The 25,347-nt window shown below is 43.1% G+C and overlaps 2 protein-coding genes across 3 annotated transcripts; both read right to left on the bottom strand.

The window, feature by feature from the left end:
• Positions 1–306: 306 nt before the first annotated feature.
• agmat (agmatinase (putative)) lies at positions 307–9,674 on the bottom strand. Its single transcript, XM_068017341.1, has 7 exons — positions 9,251–9,674; positions 6,250–6,452; positions 6,050–6,098; positions 4,568–4,763; positions 2,888–3,067; positions 1,244–1,328; positions 307–665 (listed from the first exon to the last, which is right to left on the bottom strand). The coding sequence occupies exons 1-7, from the start codon at positions 9,490–9,492 to the stop codon at positions 592–594; spliced, it is 1,029 nt and encodes a 342-aa protein (XP_067873442.1). The 5' UTR covers positions 9,493–9,674; the 3' UTR covers positions 307–591.
• Positions 9,675–11,442: 1,768 nt separating this feature from the next.
• On the bottom strand, positions 11,443–25,232 carry pink1 (PTEN induced kinase 1). Of its 2 annotated transcripts, XM_068017339.1 has the most exons (8): positions 24,801–25,231; positions 21,516–21,947; positions 20,355–20,452; positions 18,061–18,243; positions 16,033–16,196; positions 15,368–15,495; positions 14,953–15,189; positions 11,443–12,908 (listed from the first exon to the last, which is right to left on the bottom strand). In XM_068017339.1, the coding sequence occupies exons 1-8, from the start codon at positions 25,110–25,112 to the stop codon at positions 12,651–12,653; spliced, it is 1,812 nt and encodes a 603-aa protein (XP_067873440.1). In that variant the 5' UTR covers positions 25,113–25,231; the 3' UTR covers positions 11,443–12,650. The 2 variants fall into 2 exon arrangements, with proteins under 2 accessions (XP_067873440.1, XP_067873441.1); XM_068017340.1 differs by lacking the exon at positions 18,061–18,243 and having other exon boundaries at positions 24,801–25,232.
• Positions 25,233–25,347: the final 115 nt, after the last annotated feature.

Raw genomic sequence — 25,347 nt, 5'->3', positions numbered from 1 at the left:
AATAAGTGATTTGTTTACAAATCACATAAGATACTATGAGAACTGAAAATGTTAATCTGCAATTTGCAGTGTCACTGTTCACAAACTTATGACAGTAAAATTCCAGTTGTTCCACTTTCCTGCCTTAAATCCTTGCTGTTTATGAGTATGTTATGAAAATCAGAAGTTGATATAGCTACAAACGATATAGTGAATAAAGAGTAAGTTGAGAAATATTTTGAGATCTACACTGCCAATCAGTGCCAAGGAACAGCTGTTTAATAGGCTGCTTAAGGTGGGAGTTTGTAATATGAATATAATGCAACCTTCTTAACTACTTTTTAATCAGGAAAACTTACAACAAACAGATGTTTCTGCAATTTTTCACATACAGCATACCCAGTTACAACAGGCTTTTTCATGTGAAATGCTGCACATTACAAGTTGCATAAAGTTTGAGTTCATAATACAGATTAAGCCATTTTTATAACCTCTGCAGCTGTGTGGGAATGCAGTCAGTCAAACAATGCAGTTATCAAATAGATTTGATTATAATGAGTAATAATCAATGTAAGGTTATACTAGCAGTGTGACCCAAACAGCATACAAAGCTCAGTAATACTTAACGTTTGGTAGAACACACAACATCTCGAAGAGCAGATTGGCAGCTGTCAGAGCTGTGTTACCTGAAAGAAACAGACTTGTGAACTTGTTGAAATAAATTGATATTGATCCTTTTCTCCTCAGACTTCCCTTTTATGCAATATTACTGAGTGTTAACTATTTATCAACATAATAACTGGTGATGGTGGGACAAAAGTGTTAATACTTAATACCCACAGCTGCATATGCGAGGTAGTACTAACTGGGAAACTATTGGGAAAGCCTTGCCAGTATGCCACATGCAACAGGATGTTCAGGGCATGACACCTGCAATTTTCCACCTATTACCTTTAATTCACAGAAAAGCTGTGGGTAGGATTTCCCAAATTTATATATTCACCCAAACCAGCAGCTAGTCCTCGCTTAAAGGGCAGCTCCTCCAACAAAGCTGCACTCCCTCTGTCTTGCAATGCAGTGCCAGCCTAGACAATGTGCTCAAGTCCTGGAGTGGGGCTCGAGACTACAATGTTCTGATTCAGTGGTGACTGTATTACCAACTCATTCATGCTGTCATTGTGACCTACCTGCTTGTTGCAGTTGTGCAGTTGATAGAAACCCACAGTTATAATAACGCAACATTTTAGTTTCATTGTTTTCTTACCAGAAGTATCGTACGGCGGTGAAACCTCAACCAAGTCACAGCCGATTATTTTCATCCCCTGACAACCCCGGATGATTTCCAAAGCCTGTGAACACACAAACAGCAGCTTTTTAATTCCTTGTTATATTGAATGATTTCTTAAGGAAATTTGAACTGCCAAAAATTTGCTTTTCTAATATAACTATACACTTACTGAAGTCTATTTCCTCAAATATTTCCCATAATTTAAGCATCAGACAATTGGATACTTGGCTCAATGTTAGTGGTAGTACTTACCTAGTCAGATGCAGGTGCAAGGGGTGAGAAATTAGTGTCCGTTTTTTGGGCACTTCGTATGCCCTTAGAGCTCCAAAATGGCATGCAGTGCACGCATACACTTGTGCAAATTGTGCCATATGCCATATTGATTCAAGCATTAGCGTGCATGCATGAAGTGAATATATGCTGGAAGTATGCAGAAGAGGCAGATCATGAGGTCAATCAGTATGCAATGCTGATTTGATCTCAGCGGTGCCATTTTAGAGCTCAACCCTCCAGCCAATGCCCTCTCTTAACCTCACATAGCTGAACACATGTTCAGGATAGGAAGGACTGCCCCCAGCAACACTATTTAATGGGATCATCAATTACTTGAAGGTTAGTTGCTGGATGATTTATTTTTCTTGTTGCTGCGATTCAACAGAGTTTGATGCTTTCTATAGTTGTTTCAAGTTGCAAGGGAGTGGTGTTCCTATGTCCTATGTGGGGCAGGTCCTGCATTCCTTTGGCTACAATGCAACAAATAAAAGCCACCACAAAATAAAAATTCCAACCTAAATTTATATGTTAAAACTATGCCATATTCCATATAAAAGTCAACTGATCACCCTTGTGCATTCCCTTAGTGCCTGTCTTCCTTGTGCTTTTACCTGTCCTAGTGCTCCTATGCAATGCAACTCCAGTGGCTGCAGTATGGCTGGTGGAAGGCTGCTGATTTTCAGTGGAGGAGACTGCAGGTGGACTTGGAAACAGCTTTGGGCCTAGAAGGGCCAGCTGCAAACTGCACCATCTTGATATCAACTGCAGCAATCTGGGCTAGCTGGATGATGGGCACTGGCAGAGTGGTCGGGATTGGGGAAGAAATGCTGTCTTCCTGAGAGGACAGCAGGTTTGTGTTCTATGGAGCTACTGCCACTTCTCTGGGGTGACACTCAGCAATCCTAGAAATGTGTTAGAGGACAGATTACTGGACTGCTATGACACCCTGCAAGTCCCTTTGCATACTGTAATCCACAGCCATGAAGGCAGCCGTCTGAGCTTCTATGGTCGCAAGCTAGACTTGCATTACAGCAATCTGAGCTTCCACTGCAGCATTCAGACACTGGGTTGCTGCTTGTGTTGAAATTGAAGCTGCAACAGCAGCCATAAGACGCTGCATCATGGTTGGGTCCACAAGGGTGCGAGCAGTGTTGGTCACCCATTACATGATGGAGAGGATGCACAAAAACTTTGAATCAGGAACACCCTTTGACTGTAGAACTCACAAATGCCTTGATCAAATGCTAAAGGCCAGTATCACTGCTTCTCTGCTGTGAAGCTTGACAGATACTATAGAAGTACAGCTGACAAACGAAGTGTGAGATACTCTATATTGTGCTCAATTACCTGACTGGGTTGAAGACCTGCGATTTCAGGGGTTCCAGTACCAGGAGCAAAGGCTGGGTCCAGGCCATCGATATCAAAACTGATGTACACAGGGCCATCTCCCATCTGCTGCCTCACCTCCTTCATAAGTGGAGCAAGGGAACGTAGCCAACAATCCTGTCCACTAACAATTCGAAAACCCTGGAGATAATAAACATTCAGGATGAGAAGCATCAGTGATGAAAGGACTGAAATCTGAGCTACTTGACTTTGAAACAATTGCTTTACTCAAGTAATTACAGGTCATGGGTTTAAATGAACTGACTACAAGTATTACAGCAATCAAAGATCCAGCTTCCAGAACATAAGATAGGAAAAGAAGAGGCTCAATCAGGTTGATTCAAGGATGCATCTCAAACCCACTTTCTCACCATATCTCACACTCCCATTTACTCATCTTACTGGATCAATGATGCATTCCCATTGGTTTTAAGTTGAAGATAGACTTTAGCATCACAGCTAAATTGCAGCTGCCTATAGATTCTTAAAAGAATCACAAAAGTAATCTGTCTACTGAGTGTTGCAATGCAAGAATGACAAATGTCTATAATAGAAACAGGGATCCTTAGCCCTCCACCTTCTCAATACAGTTAGCAATGTCCTACCACATGGGGCTTTGTGTTCATACACAGCAGTGAGAGATTCAGCCACCCATGGGTTTAAATACATGGAATTAATAGCAGAGATTGATTACCTTTCAAACAAATGCAGCTGGACTTTACTGGGGGACTGGGGTGTTGAGGTGAAGCTGTGTCACCCTGTAGTATGGAGGTAAGATGGGAGTTTGTGCTCATGGTTTGCTGACATCATGAATTCCCCATCGATTAGGGGAGAACATTAGAAAGAACGTTGTTTAGGTGAATTGAAGAGATCATGTGCTCTCGCACAGGGAGGGAGGTTCGTCCTCAGCTGCTCCCATTCACAATGGGGATGATTTCAGTTGCCTAAACCCTAAGCTCTGGAATTTCTTCCCTAAGCCTCTCCACCTCTCTCCTTTTTTAAAATGCTTCTTAAAAGCCACCACTTTGAACAAGCTTTTAGTCACCTGTCCTTATGTGGCCTGGTGTCTAATTTTGTTTGCTAATGCTCCTGTGCCATGTGTCATTTTACTATATGAAAGGCGCTATATAAATGCAAGTTGATGTAGTTACAGATCAATATTAGTCTTTTTCAATTTTCCAGTTGTCTTGTCAGTGAGTTGCTCATTGTACAGATGGGGGGAGTCTTAAACGCTGGTCTGCGTTTAGTTAGCTGATCTCAGCCAGGTGGCAATCAGAGTGCGACAATTGGCCTAAGTGTCACTACATCAGGAAGAAAGTTGGCCAGGGTTGCTGCTCTGGTATGCTTTCAAGTGATCCTTGTTTGTGTGACTTTGGGTGAATACAGGATGAGACTCAGCAGTGATGCCTGTCAAATAGCCTGCTAACCCTCACTGCGTTAACCTACAAATGCACAGTAGCCACTGGCACCTGTGGAAATGTAGGGCAGAAAGGCTTAGGTGACTTCAGAAGACAAAGAAAGGGGAGAATAGTTGTTGGACAATCAGAATTAGCAAAGTCCAGCTCACAGTTCACCCTGTCCAACCCCTCAGCTATGCAAGGGACATAAAGAGGGAGAAAAGAAAATAAAAAAGCAACTTACCTGTTCTCTGCCCCAAAGATAACCATCTGGTTCATAAGTTGAACCCCGGAGCCCGATCTGTACCACACGTTTACAGTCAAGCAGCCCCTCATCCACACAGCGCCTGAATGGCGTTCCATGATATATCTTCTCCCCTAGGGCAGTATCACTCGTGTCAGTATGTGCATCGATGTGAACCAAACCTACTGGACCATATCTGATAAAAACAGAACAGGAAGCTATGATGGGACAGGACTTACAATCAACAATTCAGACTTCACAAGAACAGGTCATGAGTAACTCTACAAGCCTTCCAATTCCTCTTCCTCCACCACCTAACCAGTTACTTTAGTCCTTACTATGCCCATTTTTTATTTTTTTTATTTTATCTTTCCAGGAATTTTCTTTAACTTCTGTACCAGTTTTTGCAACAGTTTTTATTTATTTATTTAGAGATACAGCACTGAAACAGGCCCTTCAGCCCACCGAGTCTGTGCCGGCCATCAACCACCCATTTATACTAATGCTACATTAATCCCATATTCCTACCACATCCCCACTGTCCCTCAATTTCCCTACCACCTACCTATACTAGGGACAATTTCCAATGGCCAATTTACCTATCAACCTGCAAGTCTTTGGCTGTGGGAGGAAACCGGAGCACCTGGCAGAAACCCACGCAGTCACAGGGAGATCTTGCAAACTCCACACAGGCAGTACCCAGAATCGAACCCAGGTCGCTGGAGCTGTGAGGCTGCAGTGCTAACCACTGTGCCATTGGGCTGTCCGTGAGTAGCTAAGTCCAACATTCCAGGAAATTCCCAAATTCAATCTCTGCACTGTGCTGAGTTACCTGATCTCAGTTGGGAAGCAGCAGTGGTGATGCAATTGGCATCAGTGCCCCACAATCAGATATTAAGGCAAGGTTTCTATTCTTGATCAATATCCAATAACCCCTGCTGGAAACGCATGAGGTAGATGTCGGGTGAAGATCAGGTCAACTGTGATGCTGCTCACATTACAATAGCCTTTCTAGGCTCATAATAAGTCATGGCCACAGACAAAATAGTAAAAGGCCAATAGCCACCAAAATGAACCCCGATGTTTACAACATTCGGAAGAGGAGCAGAGGGGAACATGTTGAAGAGCAAAATCATTTTGAAAATTTAGCTGCCTCTTCCCATTTTCTGTAAGAATCTGCTTTCAAATGTTCAACCTTGTTTGAAATCAAATTTTGTGACTGTTTTCCATTACTGACTTGGCAGAGCAGCACAAATGTAGAACATGTTTTCCTGCAGTGCACTCCAGCTCATTCAAGTGATCAAATGGCACAATTTCAGGCAAATTATGAATGCAAAGCAAAGATACCTCCACACTGCCCCATCAAGCATTCCAGGTCATATACGAAACAGTTTGGGTGAAGAGTATAGCTCCTTAAGTGGAATTCAGGATTTGTTACCAAAAAGTTCCATGCATTTCAATAATAACATGAACGAGACTTACTTCTCTGCCATTGTCTGCAATATGGGGTATGTTATCGTGTGATCACCACCTAGGCCACAACAGACAGACATAATTAGTGCTTTTGCCACACAGCATAAAAAGATTTAAAATTCTCTTTCATCTGTTTCTGAATTTTATTCAATTTTCTCTCCTACTCCCCAGCAAGAGCTGCTGAGTCAGGCCAGCACACACATCCATACCCATTGTCAGTGGTATACAGCCCATGGACACAATCTTCTTAAAAGATTCCCTGATCATCTTGCAGCTGTCCTTCAGGTTGTAAAGATTCACGTTGACATCACCAATGTCAGCTACCATCAGAGATTCAAAAGGGGCTGCCCTGGTGCCACTATTGTAGGCTCTGACCATGGCCGACTCTGCTCGAATATGTCGCGGTCCAAATCTAAACGTAAAAACAAAATTGAAAGATTTCCCCCCCCTATTCTGAATATAAAGACATCATTAAACAGTATCCATCAAATGATATAAAACTTGGAATTTTCTTTTGCCAATTTTTTATTTAAGCTGAGGGATGTTATTGCCAGGCAGCCATTGTCAGCATCAAAAGACTTCCAGGTCAGGTATAGCATAGTTAGTTGCCCTCAGTCACTGAACAGGAAGTTTCTGATTGCTGAACCATATCTAGAGTTTGATTGACATCTCTTTTGTGTCAAAAGTAGGCAGGATATGTAACTTACTGTTTTATCAATTGGCAGTTTTCTTTTGAATATTGTTAGACACTGGTCCATAATTTGCTGTAGCAGGACATATAAAAATGTCTGCCATTAGTTAAACTTGCCTTTCACATTTAGGTTTTTTAATTTTTTGCATGGCAACTTGTTAGGTGTGTGAGCTGGTAACGGCACAACGAGGAAACATGGCATCTGGGACCTGAATGAACAGAATATCTCCTTAACCAAAGCAGATTGAAGGATTGTGAAATCTGTCGTGCAAGGTAAGAGAAGGAAATGTAAATTAGAGTGGGTGAATTCATTGTTAAATCAGGTACAGAAATAAAGAGAGGAAAAGAAAAATTGGTTAACACAGACAGAAAAGAAACAGAAAGAAAAAGCCAAAAAGAACTTTAAAACTTTTTTTAAATCTCCAACAACAATTAAAACCTGAAGAAATTAGACTACACACTCATAATTAATTTTCAGTGCCAGAGAGGATGTTTGGCAGTAATTAACATTTATCACCATTAAAATGATACTTAGGCGTGAAATGACAAAACTTTCCTTTCTGAGGCATTTAAGTTCATATCTACCACACAAATACAGCAACTTCGTGACATTTAATGCAGGTAGAAGGTGAGACAGATAGAGATGCCATTTGCAATGCTAACAGTGGAGTGGAGCAGCTCAGACAGCACCTTTTGGATATTAACATTTAAACTCAGAGGGGAGGGAATCTGCAACTGAATCCAACTGCTGTACACAAACATCAGCAGCACAGTTTCAACCAATGGGTTCGAATCGGCAAGTTTACCCATCAAATCTGGAGTCAGCCAGGGCTGTCCTCTCTCCCCTGTCTTGGTCATTTGCTGTATTGAACCCTTTGCCAAGTCCATCAGGAAGGATGCGGCCATAGAGGGGTGACAATCCCAGGCAGCAGAGGCACTCAGGTCAAAGCCTCCCAGTACATGGATGACACTGCCGTCTTCTGCTTGGATCTGCTGTCAGTTCGCAGACTGATGAGCATTTGCGACCAGTTTGAACTGGCTTCGGAAGCCAAATTGCAGCAAGAGCAAGGCCATGTTCTTTGGGAACTGGGCAGACCTATCCTTTATCCCCTTCACTGTCAGGTCAGACTACCTGAAGGTGTTGGGAAATGGTTTGGAGGGGCTGGGACATGCGCCAAAAACTGGAAGGAGTGTATAGCCATGGTGAAACAGAAATTGGCATGTGGGAGCAATGCTCTCTCACCATTGGCATATAAAATCTGGTCATCAGGTGTGAGGTGCTCTCGGTGTTGATGTATATGACGCAGGTCTGGTACCTACCCCACTCCTGCGCAGTGGCGGTCACATTAACCATTTTCTGCTTTATCTAGAGAGTCAAAATGGACCATGTCCACAGGGAGACAATGGTCAAACCTCTAGATAAAGGGGAAAAACATACCCAATGTTGCCCTCATTCTGTCTGCAACTACATCAAGCTGTGTGTATGGTATGCAAATACCAAGTATGTGCTGAGGCTCTATTTGTCCTCGGTGTTGCGAAGGATGGGTCTGGCCACGTAACGCAGAACACTCCTTTCAGTGGGACCACGCTCTACCATCTGTCCCTTGTGAAATGGTTTGTGCATAAAAACACCTTACATCACAAGTCCATCAGGCAGTGGTTCGCAAGTAACATCCTCGAGGTCCTGCGGGAAAAGGAGATGGTGGATCCTGTTGGATGGTTCCCTGAGCAGACTGTCAAACTCATTTGGCAGAATGCCTCATCACCAGAACTTTCAAAATAACACCAAGACATAGTTGGCACGGAGATAAACATCAACTTAAGGATCATCAACTCGGTAAAAGACATACTCTGGTCTGCCAGTGTAAAGACCAAGTGTTGCAAACTGGCACATTCCAAGGTCCAGGACCACGTGCTGAGGGACACACTAAAGCTTGGGGCAGCCGCTGCAAAGGCCCAATGGGGAAGGCCTTCCCGATATAGTATACCAGGGGGCTGGAACCCATATAAAACCCCTCAGGCTACATGCACCAGAGAATGTTTTTGGTATGTAATGCAAACGTACATTGTAAATATAACCTGAAATGGCAAGTGTAGTGAGGCATCTCTATGACTGTACCTCATGTTCTGTATTGAAAGAAACTGATCTTTATTGCACTTTATGAAATGTCCAATATGAATTGTTTTGTAATGTATTTTTACAAATGTTATGAATAAAGTATATTTTTGGAAAAAAATTGAACTCGCATCTGCTCTTCGCCTGAAGTTGCTGTATACACACAGGCTTTCACCAAACCTGCCAGTCAACTGTCTATATGAAACATTAAAATACCCCAACAATGTGCCTAAATTGATGCTAAATTAGGAACAAGCTTATATGCGGGTTATTAATAAATAGGAACCCAACTGGGAGTATCCTAAACTAAATTAATATGCTCAGATTTTTATTTAATTAACAGATTTTAGTGATTGAACTGTACGTTTGTCAATTCATTCCTAAATTTGCTTGTGTTTCCTACCTGGAACCGGGCCGGTTCGAGGTTCCAATGTCCAGAGGTACCCCAACAAAAGCAGCATCCAGGCCCTGCGAGGAATCCTGCACTGGGAGGCGCATCATGGAGCAAACGCCGACCGGGCGGGCTATCTCGGCGGCGCTCGGCGGCACGTTGAAACGGGACGAGGAAGAGCTCCGGCGGGACAGAGTGTGCAGATACCCCGGCTTCAGTACAGAAGGGACACAGCGCAGGAGAATCCGCTCCATTCTTGCTGAGAAACTTGGAAATATCTTAGTAGTTTTAAAAGTAAATACGAACTGTGCGCTAATGGAACTGTATTTACCAGCTGCAACTCCGCCCACATTACACAACCTTGGCAGATGTGACTCTCCGGGTTTGTCGCTACAGCAAGTCTACTCAGGTCTCAGAGTTTATTTCAAGTAGTTTTCTCTCTCCTTTGGAGCCATCAAACTCTCTCCCATTTCCCAGTCTGAGGGTGACGGACAAGTGACCCACCCTGATCCATCTGCTAATGTCACTCGAGCTATTTGCAGACCACCAGCCTTGGGCTGAATTGCCTGCTTCCTTGTCTTCGTCTCCATGCTACAGCCGGCCTCGGGTATTTGTGACATCTTTGTGACAAAAGCGTCGCAAGTGCACTCATAGAACAACTTTTTTGCTCCTTCCTCCCCGAAAAACACTTACTTGCTTAAAGCTTTATTCAAAACAACTCTGCCAGTGATCGAAACAACCAACAGTGATTATTCCACAGCTGTCAAAAGATCGCATCCCTTACTAAACCACAGCTTGGTCCAGAGGCCACAGCTTCATTTTTGGAATCTGATCGGCTGTTCTGTAACAGATGGCACCATTGCATTTTGGCTAACATTGACTCTGACCCTCAAATAATCCCAGTTTGTAAGTTTTTTTTAAAGCCTGCCCTGAAGGTACTGACCCATCCTGCAGGTCACCCTCTGGTACTGCAGTGAAGTGGCTGTTCTTCATGAGTAAACCTGGGCAGCGAGCATCAGCAAGATATTTCATTGCAGGGAGCATCGTACCCGAGCCCAATGCTGTTCTCATCTGCCATCCAAAAGAGCACTTTTAAGCTGGGGTCACTGGATAATGATCAGGAATGCAAACCGTGGCTGATTTTGCCTCCACAGTCCTGGGGCATTGACGACAACTGTAGCACATCAACTAACTCAGCATAGACCAAGATTGAAACTGGGACAGTTCTGGCATTTATGGCTAAGTGGGCAGTGCATTTGTCTACCTAACCATCTAATTCCCTCCTCGATAAGAAGAGCGTGCTTATGTTTACTTGCCTGTTTGTGTTCAAATAAGTAACAATTCCCAATAGCCCATACAAACTTAATTAAAATGTCAGTCAATGATAGAGGTCATCTTTCATTGGGTTTAGTTCCCTTTGGAAAAAAATAACATGGAGTGTTTGTACTGAGTAACATAGATGCATTTAAGTGGAGGCTAGATAAGTACATGAGGGAGAAGGGAATGGAAAGTTATGCTGATGGGGTTAGATGAAGTAAGGTGGGATGAACCTTGTGTGAGGTGTGAGGCATGAGGCCAGGGGAGAAACAATTCTTTCTGTTGTGCACTTCATGTAGAGCTATGTCTCAGTCTGAGTGGATGGTGGGTGATTAAGTGTGTTATGTTCTACAAATAAATCTTATGGCTGGAGTTTTAGGTGGTTAAAAAAAAAATCCAATTTTGAGAAGAATCAGTCCTGATAAGCATTTTTGAAGTTTAGTTCACATCTGAAAATTTAAATCGCTGATGTCTCATGAGAGATCACAGTGCTGGATATCAATGATTTATATCATATGAGAGATCACAGTGCTGGATATCAATGATTTATATCATATGAGAGATCACAGTGCTGGATATCAATGATTTATATCATATGAGAGATCACAGTGCTGGATATCAATGATTTATATCATATGAGAGATCACAGTGCTGGATATCAATGATTTATATCATATGAGAGATCACAGTGCTGGATATCAATGATTTATATCATATGAGAGATCACAGTGCTGGATATCAATGATTTATATCATATGAGAGATCACAGTGCTGGATATCAATGATTTATATCATATGAGAGATCACAGTGCTGGATATCAATGATTTATAGAACAGCAACAAAAACAAAAGGGCTAAGGGAAATGAAAATGAGATCAATGTTCAAATTTCAGATAGTACTAACTTTATTTAAATTACTTTAAACAGGACTACAGTGTAAATGCAAACTGAAAACATACCTGTGCATCAGTGTAAACGGCTAGTTAATTAGCTCAGCAACTAATTTAGCTGTGAAACTGCTGCAATACAGGAAAAACAAGAAAGGTATGCAGAAAAATGTTCCAGTTAGTTTTTAGATTTCTTCCCTAAATGGAACCTGCACATGACCAACAGCTCCTGCCCACAGGATTAATATTTCCTATGTCTGCAAACTTATTTTTCCCTCCCCAAAATCTCAAAACTGGAATTTCTTGTACCCCCTCAGTCTCCCTTTCCTCCTACAAGCTACACAGGCTTTTAAAACCTAGGCTCAGTGTCACCTACCACTACTTAATGATTTGTCTTCATTCTTCTCATGCACTTTACAACTTGATGATGCCGTGCACTGTGGACCTTGGACTTTCATCTGGGTTTTTTTGCTAAATAAAAGTGCTGAGTTCCAGAGCTCGACTTCAAGGTACAAATTGTGCAAGAAACACAATTCATTGGTGAGCTAGCATCCATTTTAGATTGGCAGGGTCAGTGACAGTCTACAGTAAACACAGTTAGTCACACATTCATGTATTTATTTCCCAGCTGTTTCAGATCTACAGAAGCCTATAATTTCTTTTTTGTTTTAGAGATACAGCACAGAAACAGGCCCTTCGGCCAACCGAGTCTGTGCCGACCAATAACCACCCATTTATACTAACCCTACAGTAATCCCATATTCCCTACCTACACTAGGGGCAATTTACAATGGCCAATTTACCTATCACCTGCAAGTCTTTGGCGGTGGAAGGAAACCAGAACACCCAGGGAAAACCCACGCGGTCACAGGGAGAACTTGCAAACTCCGCACAGGCAGTACCCAGAATTGAACCCAGGTCTCTGGAGCTGTGAGGCTGCGGTGCTAACCATTGCGCCACTGTGTCACCCCATGGTTCTTGCCCCATGATGTCAGTCAAGTACTATAGGGTAAGAGATAGCATTCACTTATCATTAACTATTGGAACAGGATAAGTCCCAGACATACTTTTTCAGCTCGTATTCACCTCATAACTGAGTACAAAGTTTTATTCCTAGGTCTTTAATTAATAGCTAATAATTAATTAATTTCAGTAAATTTGGTTTTAGAACCCACTGTTTTATTTATTGCTGTGAACTCGTGTTGCATTTAGAGGTTGCTCTTCCCATGTAGCAGTAGATCCAGTCCCAGCTTCAGTTCTTCAAAGCTGAGATTTGCCAAGAAGCTTCTCTTTAGTTCGGTCTCGACAGATAATTCACAACTCATTGTGACCTGCAGGCAGGTGAGCAGAGTCTGGCACCGAAGCCAGTCAAAAACCTTGTCTACGCTCATCTGAGCTGAGGCAAGGAGCTCCGCCCCCCACAGATGTAGATGCAGCATGTTTGCAGCAACTCTTGCTGACAGGCGCTGTGAAAAGGAAGAAAAATTTTAATTTCTAGGTTATACAGATCAACAGATAATGAAAATCCACACTTTTAGCTGCGATGGGAGGAAAGACAGCCTCAGTGATCCAATGCTAAAAACTGGGAAAAACAGCCAGTAGAGTAAAGTCTTTAGGAGGCCTTTGAATGACGTGTGGAGGAGACAATAACTTCGGCTGGGATCTTATGGCCCCCCCCCCCCTACCCCGAGGCGGGATCGGAAGCAGTGTGGGGGGGTGGGGGGGCACGGAGAATTGTGCGGGTGGCAGGACGGAGGGGCCTGTTGCCTCCATATTGCCCAGCAATCTTCCCAGAGGCGGAATAGGCAGACGACAGCCTTCCCGCCCAGAGGCACTCAAGTGGCCTATTAAGGGCAAATTAAGAGCCTCTTCCCACCACTGCTGGGATCTTACTGGGGTGGGGGGGGGCTTTGCCATGCAGGGAGGATGCCTTGTAAAACGAGGCGCCCTCCCTGTGGGCTTAGGGTGTGTCCCTCCTTCGTGGGCAATTTGTGGTGCTGCCAATACTGCCGAGCTGCCAGTCCCGTGATTGGGCAGCAGCTCTTGGAGGCGGGATCCCCATCTTTAAAAGGGACAGGGATCCCGCCTCCTAAGACATTTCCAAAAAAAAAGACCAGAGTACCACTCGGCAGGGCGGGGGATCCCTCTGCCTTTTTGGCCCAGCACCAGGAGCCCCACCTCCAGCACAAGATCCAGCCATTCATCTTTCCTTACAAACTCCATGGGTTCCCTCTGCCCCAGAGAGTCATAATGAAAGGTCATTGACCTGAAATGCTAACTATGTTCTTCACTCCACAGATGCTGCCTGACCTGCTGAATGTTTCCAGCATTCACTGCTTTTATTTCAAAATTCTCATCTTCACTTCTATGGACAGCTGAGTAGGCACTGCTGGTTGGAAGGCATCTGCATAACTACATGTGTTGAAACATTGGGCAAGTACAGCAAAATCCCAATGGTCCAAATAGGTTAATTTTGATTTAATCACCAGACTCCTTCCTCCCTACCAGCAGATGACTTGCCTGTCTATGCTGAAAGAGTTACCTGAGTCAGGGTAGCAGTGGGGGCACTACAACTGGCCTCATGATCAGCTGCGTTTTCCCTATCCAGTGATCCTTGCTGTATGGACATTAGGTGAGGACAGGATCATGTTTGGGGTTGGCTGTGACACTATTTACTTGAATAAGCCTGCTGGCATTCACTGCCCAGGGCTCAAACATGATGACTAGCCAGGTACCAAGTCATTGAACCTGTACCCCAGCAAGTCAGCATCTTTATGAGAGGAGGTGGAAAAATTTGCAAAACAGAAAAGAAACAGGTTGTAAAGGGTACAAGGGAATACTAACAAACCAAGTGTGTGACTGGAACTGATGCAGGGAAAACCGGTTAGTGACGATATAACTTCATTTCAAATTCAACAAAATCCTCATGACCATGTTCTCTTTAGCATCCATGCAAATAATAGGTTATAAAGGTGAATATGTTGCAGATCCTGAATCAGATAGGGATTATATATGTATGAGGAAGCCATTAAAATGTTTGTTAAAACTATGCAAAGGCAGACTGGATGTCAGGCAGTTCTTTTTCGAGAGATTAGAGAGCCTCTGGAATACATTGCCAGCTGGTGTGGTGATGTTGACTCTATCTATGCCTTCAAGAGGCAGTTGGACCTGTTCTTGATTGTGATTTCCCAGACTGGTTTCAATCACCTCAGGGGGTTGGAGACGAATTTTTCAGAGTATTTTTCCTTATTGGCTCTGGGTTTTTTCTCTCGAGAGCACATGACTGTGAGGTTGTGGAGGGTGAGGGGAGAGTAGAACGGAGAGGAGATATCTGGTAATTATGCTGTGGCCGTCAAGGCATGGGACAGACTTGATGAATCAGCTTGTTTTTTCCTGCCTGTCAATTTTGTAATGTTCACAAAAACAAGGTGGTTTCTACCAAGGGCACTTACAAAAGGATCTCTTAATTTCAAGTCAACGAACAGTTTCAACTATTGCTGCTGTACTCACCCTTTTAGGATCTCTGCACAACAAAAGCTTCACCCCCAGCTTCACATCTCTGTGAATGGAGCCTGGCAGAGGCGGCAGCTTATTCTCTTGGTAGTTCCTGCTCTCCAGGTAATCCATTCCACATCCATAAAATGGATTGGGAAGACCCAGGATCTCATAGGCTAAGGTACCCACTGACCAGGCATCTGATTTGCTGTAATCAATAGTTACATTGGGTCCAGGGACTGCTGTTGAAATCTGGAAAGCACAAGAGTAGGGATTAGACTTTGTGTACTATCTAGTCAACAAATTTTGACTTGTTCAGTTACCACAAACAAGTGGCTCTGATTGCAGTTACAGACAAGTATGTCACACTACAAACATTAACACAAGTACCAGCTTCAAAAAATGTTACACATTTTTTCAGTGCACTTGCCTCAGGAGCCATTAGGCAGCTATTTCCTCCCCTGTCGACATCCATACTGGTAAAGGGAAGCCGTAAACCCAGAGTTTCCTCTGCCAGACAGCAACCAAAATCAGTGATCACCAAACGTGGGCAGCCAACTAAACAGTGCACAAAAAAGATTCACATTTATACTGAGCTTTATCAGTGGGTCTTGAATCAGCAATTCTAACAACTGAGGCAAGAGTGCTATGAATTGAAAATTAATTTTATTTTCTGTAGAATTAAAACTGTTAAATAAAAAAAAAACCTGATCTACAAAATAATAGCAGAGAAACAATCTTTTGAGGTGCCAGAGAATGATTGCAGCTATCAGTGACCTACATGCAATACTGACTGTAAATCCTTCTATCTTTCTCACTGCATTTTAAAAAAGGCGAAAGAATTTATAATATACAAATTTGAGTACACTATACATTGTGTAAATACTGAGCCAGAGCTTTATCCTGTACAGAATCCTGTGCCTCAAGACTGGAATTCTGCACAAATCCTCCCTTACCTTGTTCTGATACGATATGCCCAGAATCTCTTACTGAATAAATTGTTTTGTGCCTGTAGAGTTGATATAACATTCAAAAATTTAAATTTTAATGATTGCTTATAGGCTCTTCCCGCTCCCACTCAATTTGCACAATCACCTGAATCAAACTCCACCAGGATATTATCAGACTTCAGGTCTCTGTGCGCAATGCTATGTTGAACCAGATGATCCACTCCCTCCAGTAACTGAAGAATCATCAGGGTAGCATACTTTGCGGTGGGGCTACAAATCTGCAGGTACTGGCGCAGGGTGCATGGATAGCTAAGGCACAAAATACACAAATGTCAGCTCTGCATTTTGTCCTGCCAAAAAGATGTTTTACTTGAATAGCAGCAGTTCTTCCAAAAGCATCATACAGTCTCACATAGTCAAAATGCCTGTTGTCTAAAAAAATTTTTTGCACCCTATTCCTTTTATGCTAATTTTCTCTGTTCCTCTCCTAAAGATGCTGACTCTTGTTGCAATACAACTCCACAGATGCAAAGGTGCCTCACCCAAGCCATTATTCTTTAGGCACGAGTCCAGGTAGCAAGTATTAGTAGGCTTTTTACTGTGGTGACTGAAGTAGGGAATCATGGGATAATTAGCAAGAAGAATGCTAAAAAATACTAACACTGCTAGGCAGGCCACCAAAGTAGAAAACTGCTAACACTGCAAATAATGTATAACTTCAACTGTGAAGATATAATTAAAAAGTGAGACGTGACTGGGGCAAGGGACAAGAACAAAGGAAGGGACTGAGCGATCGAACCACAGACCGATGGCCTTGGAACAGCTAGATATGTCAGAACAAAGGAAGGCATATGTTGGAATAAGCAGCTGGCCATGTGAATATGTGAAAATAGCTGACGCAGAGAATGTCACGTGAAGTTAATGTACAAGTATATGGATTAAACAAAGGAGCTTTGAGTCCCTTCTTGGATCTCACTGAGAGATGTACTCCCCTGTATGCATACTTGTATCTCTGAATAAATATTGTTTGCTTCACCTACAGCTGTCTCGTGTGAGTTCTCAACAGTACTCCACAACAGGGACAACATAGCCAAAGTCTTTCCTGTTCTGACTCAATCTCCAAAGGCGTTCCAGCAAGGGTCAGTAGATAGCAATCAAGAACCAGATCCCTAACACAGAGCCACAAGGGTCCCAATTGAGATCAGCGAACTCAGTGCAGCACAGACCAGTGACAGAATATTTGACCCTCCTAATCTGCCACAAACAGCTGAGTCATCAGTGTTTAATCAACTTTTTGTTTTGGTTGCAATCTACAGCAAGTCTTGCTCAAAAGTCATTCTCTAGAATGTTGCAATATGCTTCACCAGAGTGAGTTGTGAATTTCCAATGTGTCACCCAGGCTGTTCCCAAGTAGAGGCTGAGTGTTTCCCAACAGGAAGGGGGAAAATCTACAGTACCAACAATTATATTTTATAAGGTCTATGGGGACACTGCAGAAATCCCTAACATTACTGTGCTCTCTCTCTCTCCCTCTCACTGGACAGCAAGCAAGGCTGGAACAACAGTGAATCCTCACTCTAGCAATATCCCGCAGCAATATAAGGACATTCGTTGCAGACCAGCTCAAAGGTGTGTGGTTTGCAAGTGTCCCCCAAAGGCTATATTGTGGCACCACAGCACTAATACATACACAGGTTCAAATAATCTGAATCCTCAAACCAAGCTGGGTTTACTACTGCAACCAATACCGTAACATATATAGTTATTTCCCAGTCAAGGGTTCACAAGCTTTCCATTCTGTACCATTTTTAGCAAAAAGGGAATGCAGATAAACATTAAAAACAATTCTGAACCCCTTCCAGCAACTGTACACTGATCTTAAATGAAAAATTTGATAGTCCTGCCAATAACTACACTGCTTAACCAATATCATTCCGGGATCGCTGAATCATGGGCTAGCCTAACTAAATCGGCTATATAGAATCGATGTCCAATATCTAGCACTTAATCAATTCCTTACATCCCACACAGAGACCTACATTGTGTGTTTTACCATGGCTGCTTTCAGGTTTCTTTCCCTTACAAACTCAAGTACATCACATGATGGACCGGAGATAATTCTTCAGCTGGGGGCCCCCAAATACACACACCTTGCAGGGTCCAAACTGCTTACTTTTTCATCACCAGAAAGAGGGTGCGGTTGTATCCAAACCCACTAGGATTCAATCTGGTTGGCAGTACATCAGGGTACTCTATCCAAGCTCCAGGCAAGAGAGGAACATTGTCTATGAAAGCTCGGACAATCTGGATGATGTTTGGATGTGGTTTCATCTTCTTTCTGTTATGACTGTAGGGTCTGACCAAAATAATAGAAGAAATTATGAAGTAAAGGACAATTCAGGAGGAAAATTCATGTAATGTGTGTCTCCTTGTCCCTGTATGTAGCACATAAGATAATAATATTACATGATTTCAATTGAAATTGCTGTTATACTCCAATATGATGGTGGAGCTGCAGTGCAGTAAACTGGTAGAGCAGCATCTTATGCCACGACATTAAGGAGTAGATTCACTGCCACAAGTGCAGAATTTCTATCTTGGCCGTAACTGTGAGGTAAGAGGAAGTCACCCGAAGCCACTCTTTCACGTCATAGAAAACACAGGCATAGCATTTCTGCCCTTTGAGCCTCTTTCACCATTTAACCAGAGCATGGTTGATCTGTACCTCGTCCCCATTTACCTGCCTTTGTTCCCTATACCTTGAGACTCTTGCTCAACACAAATCCATATCTCAGTCTTGAAAATTTCAACTGACCCAGCATTAGAGCCTTTTTTGGAACAGTGTTCCAGATTTCCACCACCCTTGTTACGATGATCTGGAATGTACTGCCTGAAAGGGTGGTGGAGGAAGATCCAATAGTAACTTTCAAAAGAGAATTGGGATAATTACTTGGAGAAATTTTGCAGGACTATGGGGAAAGGGCAAAGGAATGGGACGAATTTGATAGCCCATTCAAAGCACAGGCACAATGGGCTGAATGGCTTCCTTCTGTGCTGTATGATATGATCTATCATCCTTTGTGTGTAAAAGGTGCTTCCTGATTTCACTCCTAAATGGCCTGGCTCTAATTTTAAGATTATACCCCTTATTCTGGACTCCATCACCAGAGAGAACAGTTTCCTTGTATCTACCCTATCAAATTCCATTGTCATTTTAAAGGCCTGTTTTAAATCATCTCTCAACCTTCTAAACTCAAGGGAATACAAACTAAGTTTATGTAACCTGTCCTCATACTTTAACTTGTTAGGCCCCGGTATCATTCTTGTGAATCTGCATTGTAACCCTTCCAAAGTCAAAATATCAAGCCTGAAGTTCGGTGCCCAAAACTGAACACAGTACACTATATTGGGTCTGATCAAGGCTCTGTACAACTTAAGCATCACTTCCTCACTTTTGAATTTCAAGTGCCTTGAGACAAAGACCAATATTCCATTATTCTTCTTGACTACTTTTTGCACCTCTGCACTAGCTTTTAGTGATGTGTGTACATGGACACCTAAATTGGGAATGAGTGGGGGAGTGGGAATAACTGGATTGCTCTCCGAAAGAGCTGGCGCAGACTTGATGATCTGAATGGCCTCCTTCTGTGTTGATCTATTTAATGATTATATGACACTCTTCAGTCAGTTGATACTTGTCCAACTGCTCAGTCACTTCTGTCTCTGATGATATAAACAGTAACTTCCCCACCACTGATGTTAAATTGACAGGTGTGCAGTTTCCTCACCTATTTCTGTTAATACCTTGGGTGGAAACCATCAGATCCTGGAGATCTGTCCATCTTAAGTTCCATTATTTTCTACATTGCAATTATTTTATTTATATTAAACCCACCAGGTTCCTCCCCTCTGCTTATTTTCATATTCCCTTTACCACACATTTTTGTCCTCTTCCTCCACTGTAAAAGCAGATACTAAGCACTCATTTAACATGTATTTAATAGTTATCCATTAAGTCTCTCCTCCATCTGTCTTTAATGGGCCCACATTCCCTTTTACCATACTTTCTCACTATATTTATTGAAACGTTTGCTGTTGGCAATAAGATCCCTTGCAAGTATTTATCTTTCATACACCTCTTTTGCAGTTCCGATTACTTTTTTGTATCCCATTGTTGCTATTTATAATTCTCCCATTGGCTGGATTTCTACATTTCCTCACGTTTGCATTCGCTTTTTCTTTCAGCTTGATACAGTTATGTCTGTTATCTCGATGCCTTCTGGGCTCGGAAACAATACATAATGACTGGACTGCACAGACAAGAATTTTAAGCAAAACAAAAGAAAAATCCACCCACAAGCAAATGTATTTAATCGATTGTACGATATCTGTGATCACTTATCTTATAACATTCATACTGATGAGGCAAAAAGTTGCTAACAAAGCTGCAGCACACATGTAACTAACCCTTTGGTTCTGCCAAACTCTCCAGTAAAAGCATTGGGGATGGTTGGAACCAGCTCCTTGCCCATTGCTCTCAGGATTGCATCACTGGAGGACCCCGCCTACAATAAGAAGTTCAAGCACTAAGACATTGAATCCTGTATGGCTTAATGTGCAAAACACTTGTGCTTGCTTTAAAATGTTTTTCACCTTAAGTATTTTCATTTTTCACTTTACATTCAAAATTACCACGTTTAAAATGGGAGAGGACGACAGTGAAAACAAGATATCTATCTCAGGAATCTATAAAATATTAACAATAAAGTTCCCATCAATTCACCCCTATTTTCTCAAGTTCCTGTCATTTTACCCAAGGGAAGAATTGCATCAACAACTATTTTGCACGTTAAGTAACGTGGTCCAGTCAAACCCATCAAAAAGCACAGAAATGTCAAATTGTTTGGCTCTGATGTCAGGTGGGAGCACAGAAAAGAGCTAGTATCAGCTTTTCCAGGCTGGGCCACCTCTGGATCAAGATTCAGGCAGATCCAAGGCTAATTCCCAAATTGATCTCCAGCGCTCCTCCCATGCCAAACAATATTTTGATGTGAGAGGAAATTGAAATGGCAGATCTTCAAGGATTAGGGCATGGAGTGGTTTGAACATGATAGAAAAATATTAAAATGTATCTTCATAACCACCTATTCGCCTGCAAAGAGTTGAATATTCCTCGACAATCACCTCGTTATGAATTGGTAAGTGTTGTAACCAGAGCAGTGACTTTTAAATCCCCCACAGGCTGGACGCCAGACGAAGCTTATTCTAGTGGATAGATTTGTTTCGATGTACTGTGTACAATTAGACAGTATGTAACTAGGGACATTATCCATCCACTACAAATATTTTTGATATATAATTTTGCTTTGTTTCCATCCTGACGTTAGTTATTGTTAGGGCTACTAATTACATTGTTAATCAAGCAATTGTATTTTTAAAGGAAAAATATTACATGAAAAATAACTCTTTTTACAACAAGGTGGAGGATGAAGTATTTTAAAATGAGAGTTCATTATATGCACAAGATCTGGATTCAAGCTGTCTTATGCCACATACCGCAGTATATGGTCATCTTCTTTTTGGGCTGATGCAACTAACTTTCACTGTACATTTTTGTGTTTCACTTACTTTTATATTCCAAAGCATTTTTAGAGCCAGCGGGTAGCAGAAGTCTCCCTCAGATGCACTCAGAGGGTAGCAGGAGTCTCCCTCGGACGCACTCTGAGGGTCAGTTGATGTTTCTCTCTTCAAGATCACAAAACTCAAACTCGATTTTTCCTGTGTAATCGCTATGCTCTTTCTTAGTTCAGGATCCCCACTGGAGACATCCTGTACCGTGGCTGTAGTGTTTCCCTCCCTGTTACCCTCTTGGAGCTTCTCCTTCATTGTGATGGTATTGCTTTCCTTTGGGCTGGCTATTCCAGAGATAAACGCCTTGTACACAGCTGCATTACACCCCTTTCCAATGTGGTGTCCAATCTTGTAATCTTCAAACCGATATCCACGGGTACGCAAAGGTACGGAGTTTTCATATTTAATTTTCTTCCTTTTAATAAGTGTCTGGCAGATGGAAAAAATAGAACAATTAAACTTATTAAGATGGAAGTGAGGTGAGAAATAGCACAAGGTCATTCTGTAATGAACCAAAGTATACCAACGGGTACACATTTATGGAAATTGGAACTTTTATCAAGTGCAGTTAGTTTTGAATGAACTGCAAACCTTCATCAGCTTTGAGTGGAACTGCTAAAAATTCAGCTCTGCCATCAGCACTCTTACTAATCTATCAAGTTCTTGACCACTGGGCGGCACAGTGGCGCAGTGGTTAGCACCGCAGCCTCATAGCTCTAGGGACCCGGGTTCGTTTCCGGGTACTGCCTGTGTGGAGTTTGCAAGTTCTCCCTGTGTCTGCGTGGGTTTTCTCCGGGTGCTCCGGTTTCCTCCCACAAGCCAAAAGACTTGCAGGTTGATAGGTAAATTGGCCATTATAAATTGTCACTAGTATAGGTAGGTGGTAGGGAAATATAGGGACAGGTGGGGATGTTTGGTAGGAATATGGGATTAGTGTAGGATTAGTATAAATGGGTGGTTGATGTTCGGCACAGACTCGGTGGGCCGAAGGGCCTGTTTCAGTGCTGTATCTCTAATCTAATCATAATCTAATCTAGTCAATAGGGCATGTTCTCCAGGCTGTGCTTAGAAACTACTTCGGGGCAGGAAGTGAATCACATCAAGCAAATCAAATCAATGTGGTAGAACCTTTACTATTAATGCACTTTGTTGCTCAGTGAAGTTTTAGTTTGTCCCAGCTCCCTACTCCCCCAAAAGATACATACTCTGCTGAGGTATCAATTCACATTCACAATGGTCCATCCTAAATAGTGACTGGTCAGATTTGATATTAAATTCAGGAAAATTCCTAATATTCCCTGAAAACAGTAGCCCAAATTTGCTGTAAAAATATTATTAAAGAGCATGTCCGGCAACCATGCATGTACAATAAACATGGAAATCCGAAAGCTGCAGTCCAGATTTCCCAGCTCCTCCACAAGCTGTGCTATACTGGTACCTCACCAAGAGACTCAGCCTTGGAATATATGGAAGGTATGAAATTGGGGTACTTACATAATAGAGTTACTAAACACACCAGAAAAACTTAGGACTTGTCCATTCCAGTCTAAGTGAATTGTTAATCTAATGTCGGACACTGTGTTTTGAGTTTTGCAAGCATGGGCTGGTTGGGTACGGCCTGTACCTTGCCCGCTGCGAACAGCGGAAGGGGCATGTTGTTTGATACGATCGCCAGTCTTTGGCAGGTACGGCCTATATACCTAGCATCACACTAGTATTGAAATTCATATATCACATTACTCATTTGTGTGATAGGCAGAATGTCTTTTCATCTTGATGGCAGCATCACGTTAGTGGCAAACACCATTCGTTTACCAGGCCATTAATTGATTCACATTGGGATATGGTTGCACAGGCATCTACAGTCCTCCAATACTTTACTCGAGTGATCAAATCAGAGCTTAAAATGCAAGTTGGCAGAGTCAAGATTTGTTGACTTCAAAATTCACAGCGAGTTTAATCAGTTAAAACTTTTCAGCCCATTGCCAGTGGACAGGAGTCAAGAGTTCAGACAAGAAGGATGGATTATTAACTTGCTGTTTGGGCCTAAAATTGAATTGTGGATTGGATGACCATTATAGAAACCGCTGGTTAACATTGAACTCATCCCCAAATGAGAATCAGGCGGCCGGGAGGCAACGCCAGTTTTACGCCGGAGCAGCAACATGAAAATACACCCCAGGAACGTAACCTGTGTATTCAGATGTTGCCTGAACCAACATCATAGAAGACAGAGGGTATCAGTGGATGGGTGTTTTTCTGAATGGAGGGATGTGACTACTGGTGTTCCGCAGGGATCAGTGCTGGGACCTTTGCTGTTTGTAGTATATATAAATGATTTGGAGGAAAATGTAGCTGGTCTGATTAGTAAGTTTGCGGACGACACAAAGGTAGGTGGAGTTGCGGATAATGATGAGGATTGTCAGAGGATACAGCAGGATATAGATCGGTTGGAGACTCGGGCGGAAATATGGCAGATGGAGTTTAATCCGGACAAATGTGAGGTAATGCATTTTGGAAGGTCTAATGCAGGTGGGAGGTGGCAGAACCCTTAGGAGTATTGACAGGCAGAGAGATCTGGGCGTAGAGGTCCACAGGTCACTGAAAGTGGCAACGCAGGTGGATAAGGTAGTCAAGAAGGCATACGGCATGCTTGCCTTCATCGGTCGGGGCATAGAGTATAAAAATTGGCAAATCATGTTGCAAATGTACAGAACCTTAGTTAGGCCACACTGAGAATATTGCGTGCAATTCTGGTCGCCACACTACCAGAAGGACGTGGAGGCTTTGGAGTGGGTACAGAGGAGGTTTACCAGGATGTTGCCTGGTCTGGAGGGCATTAGCTATGAGGAGAGGTTGGAAAAACTCGGATTGTTTTCACTGGAACGACGGAGGTGGAGGGGCGACATGATAGAGGTTTACAAAGTTATGAGCGGCATGGACAGAGTGGATAGTCAGAAGCTCTTCCCCAGGGTGGAAGAGTCAGTTACTAGGGGACATAGGTTTAAGGTGCGAGGGGCAAAGTTTAGAGGGGATGTGCAAGGCAAGTTTTTTTTACACAGAGGGTGGTGAGTGCCTGGAACTTGCTGCCGGGGGAGGTGGTGGAAGCAGATACGATAGCGACGTTTAAGAGACATCTTGACAAATACACGAATAGGAAGGGAATAGAGGGACATGGGGCCCCGGAAGTGCAGAAGGTGTTAGTTTCGGCAGGCATCAAGATTGGCGCAGGCTTGGAGGGCTGAATGGCCTGTTCCTGTGTTGTTCTTTGTATATTTTTACCTGGATCTCCTGGCAGGCGGCAGTGCTCCGCCTCACCTCTTCCACCTGCTGCTCGATGAAGCCCAGGCCTAGGCCGAAGGCCAGCAAAGCCCCGCCGGGCCCGCGGAGCGCCCGGCGCCGCAGCTGGGCCGCCAGGCCACCCACAGACAGGCGGAAGTAGCGGTAACGGGCAGGTAGCTCAGCCCAGAGCGGTTGCTGGGCCCAGGACCGCACAAACGCCGCGCTTCCCCTGTTTCTGGCCGCGGGGGTGAAGAGGCGCAAAGCCGAGCGGCCGAGCTTCAGGCCGCGGGCCAGGAACCGTCGCACCGACATTTTTGCAGGCGAAAGATTTAGGCCTCCGTCGTGACCTTCAGCATCGTGAAGAGGTGGAGTTTGAGCCGCGGAGGAGCGCCGGACTCGACAAGTATGAGCTCAAACAAGCGCCGTTACCACGGCAACACTAATAATAAATAGCACAAGGCTGGTTCAGAGCCTGAAGCGCCAACCAAACAAATGGCAGCTTTATTTTTAGCAGTATCTCGCCCCCAAGCACAACCAAAAAGAACAT

This window comes from Heterodontus francisci, chromosome 37 (genome assembly GCF_036365525.1).
Source record: "Heterodontus francisci isolate sHetFra1 chromosome 37, sHetFra1.hap1, whole genome shotgun sequence".
Classification (NCBI taxonomy): Eukaryota; Metazoa; Chordata; class Chondrichthyes; order Heterodontiformes; family Heterodontidae; genus Heterodontus; species Heterodontus francisci.
The sequence above is the reverse complement of the archived record's forward strand: the minus strand, read 5'-3'. Positions and strand labels throughout refer to the sequence as shown.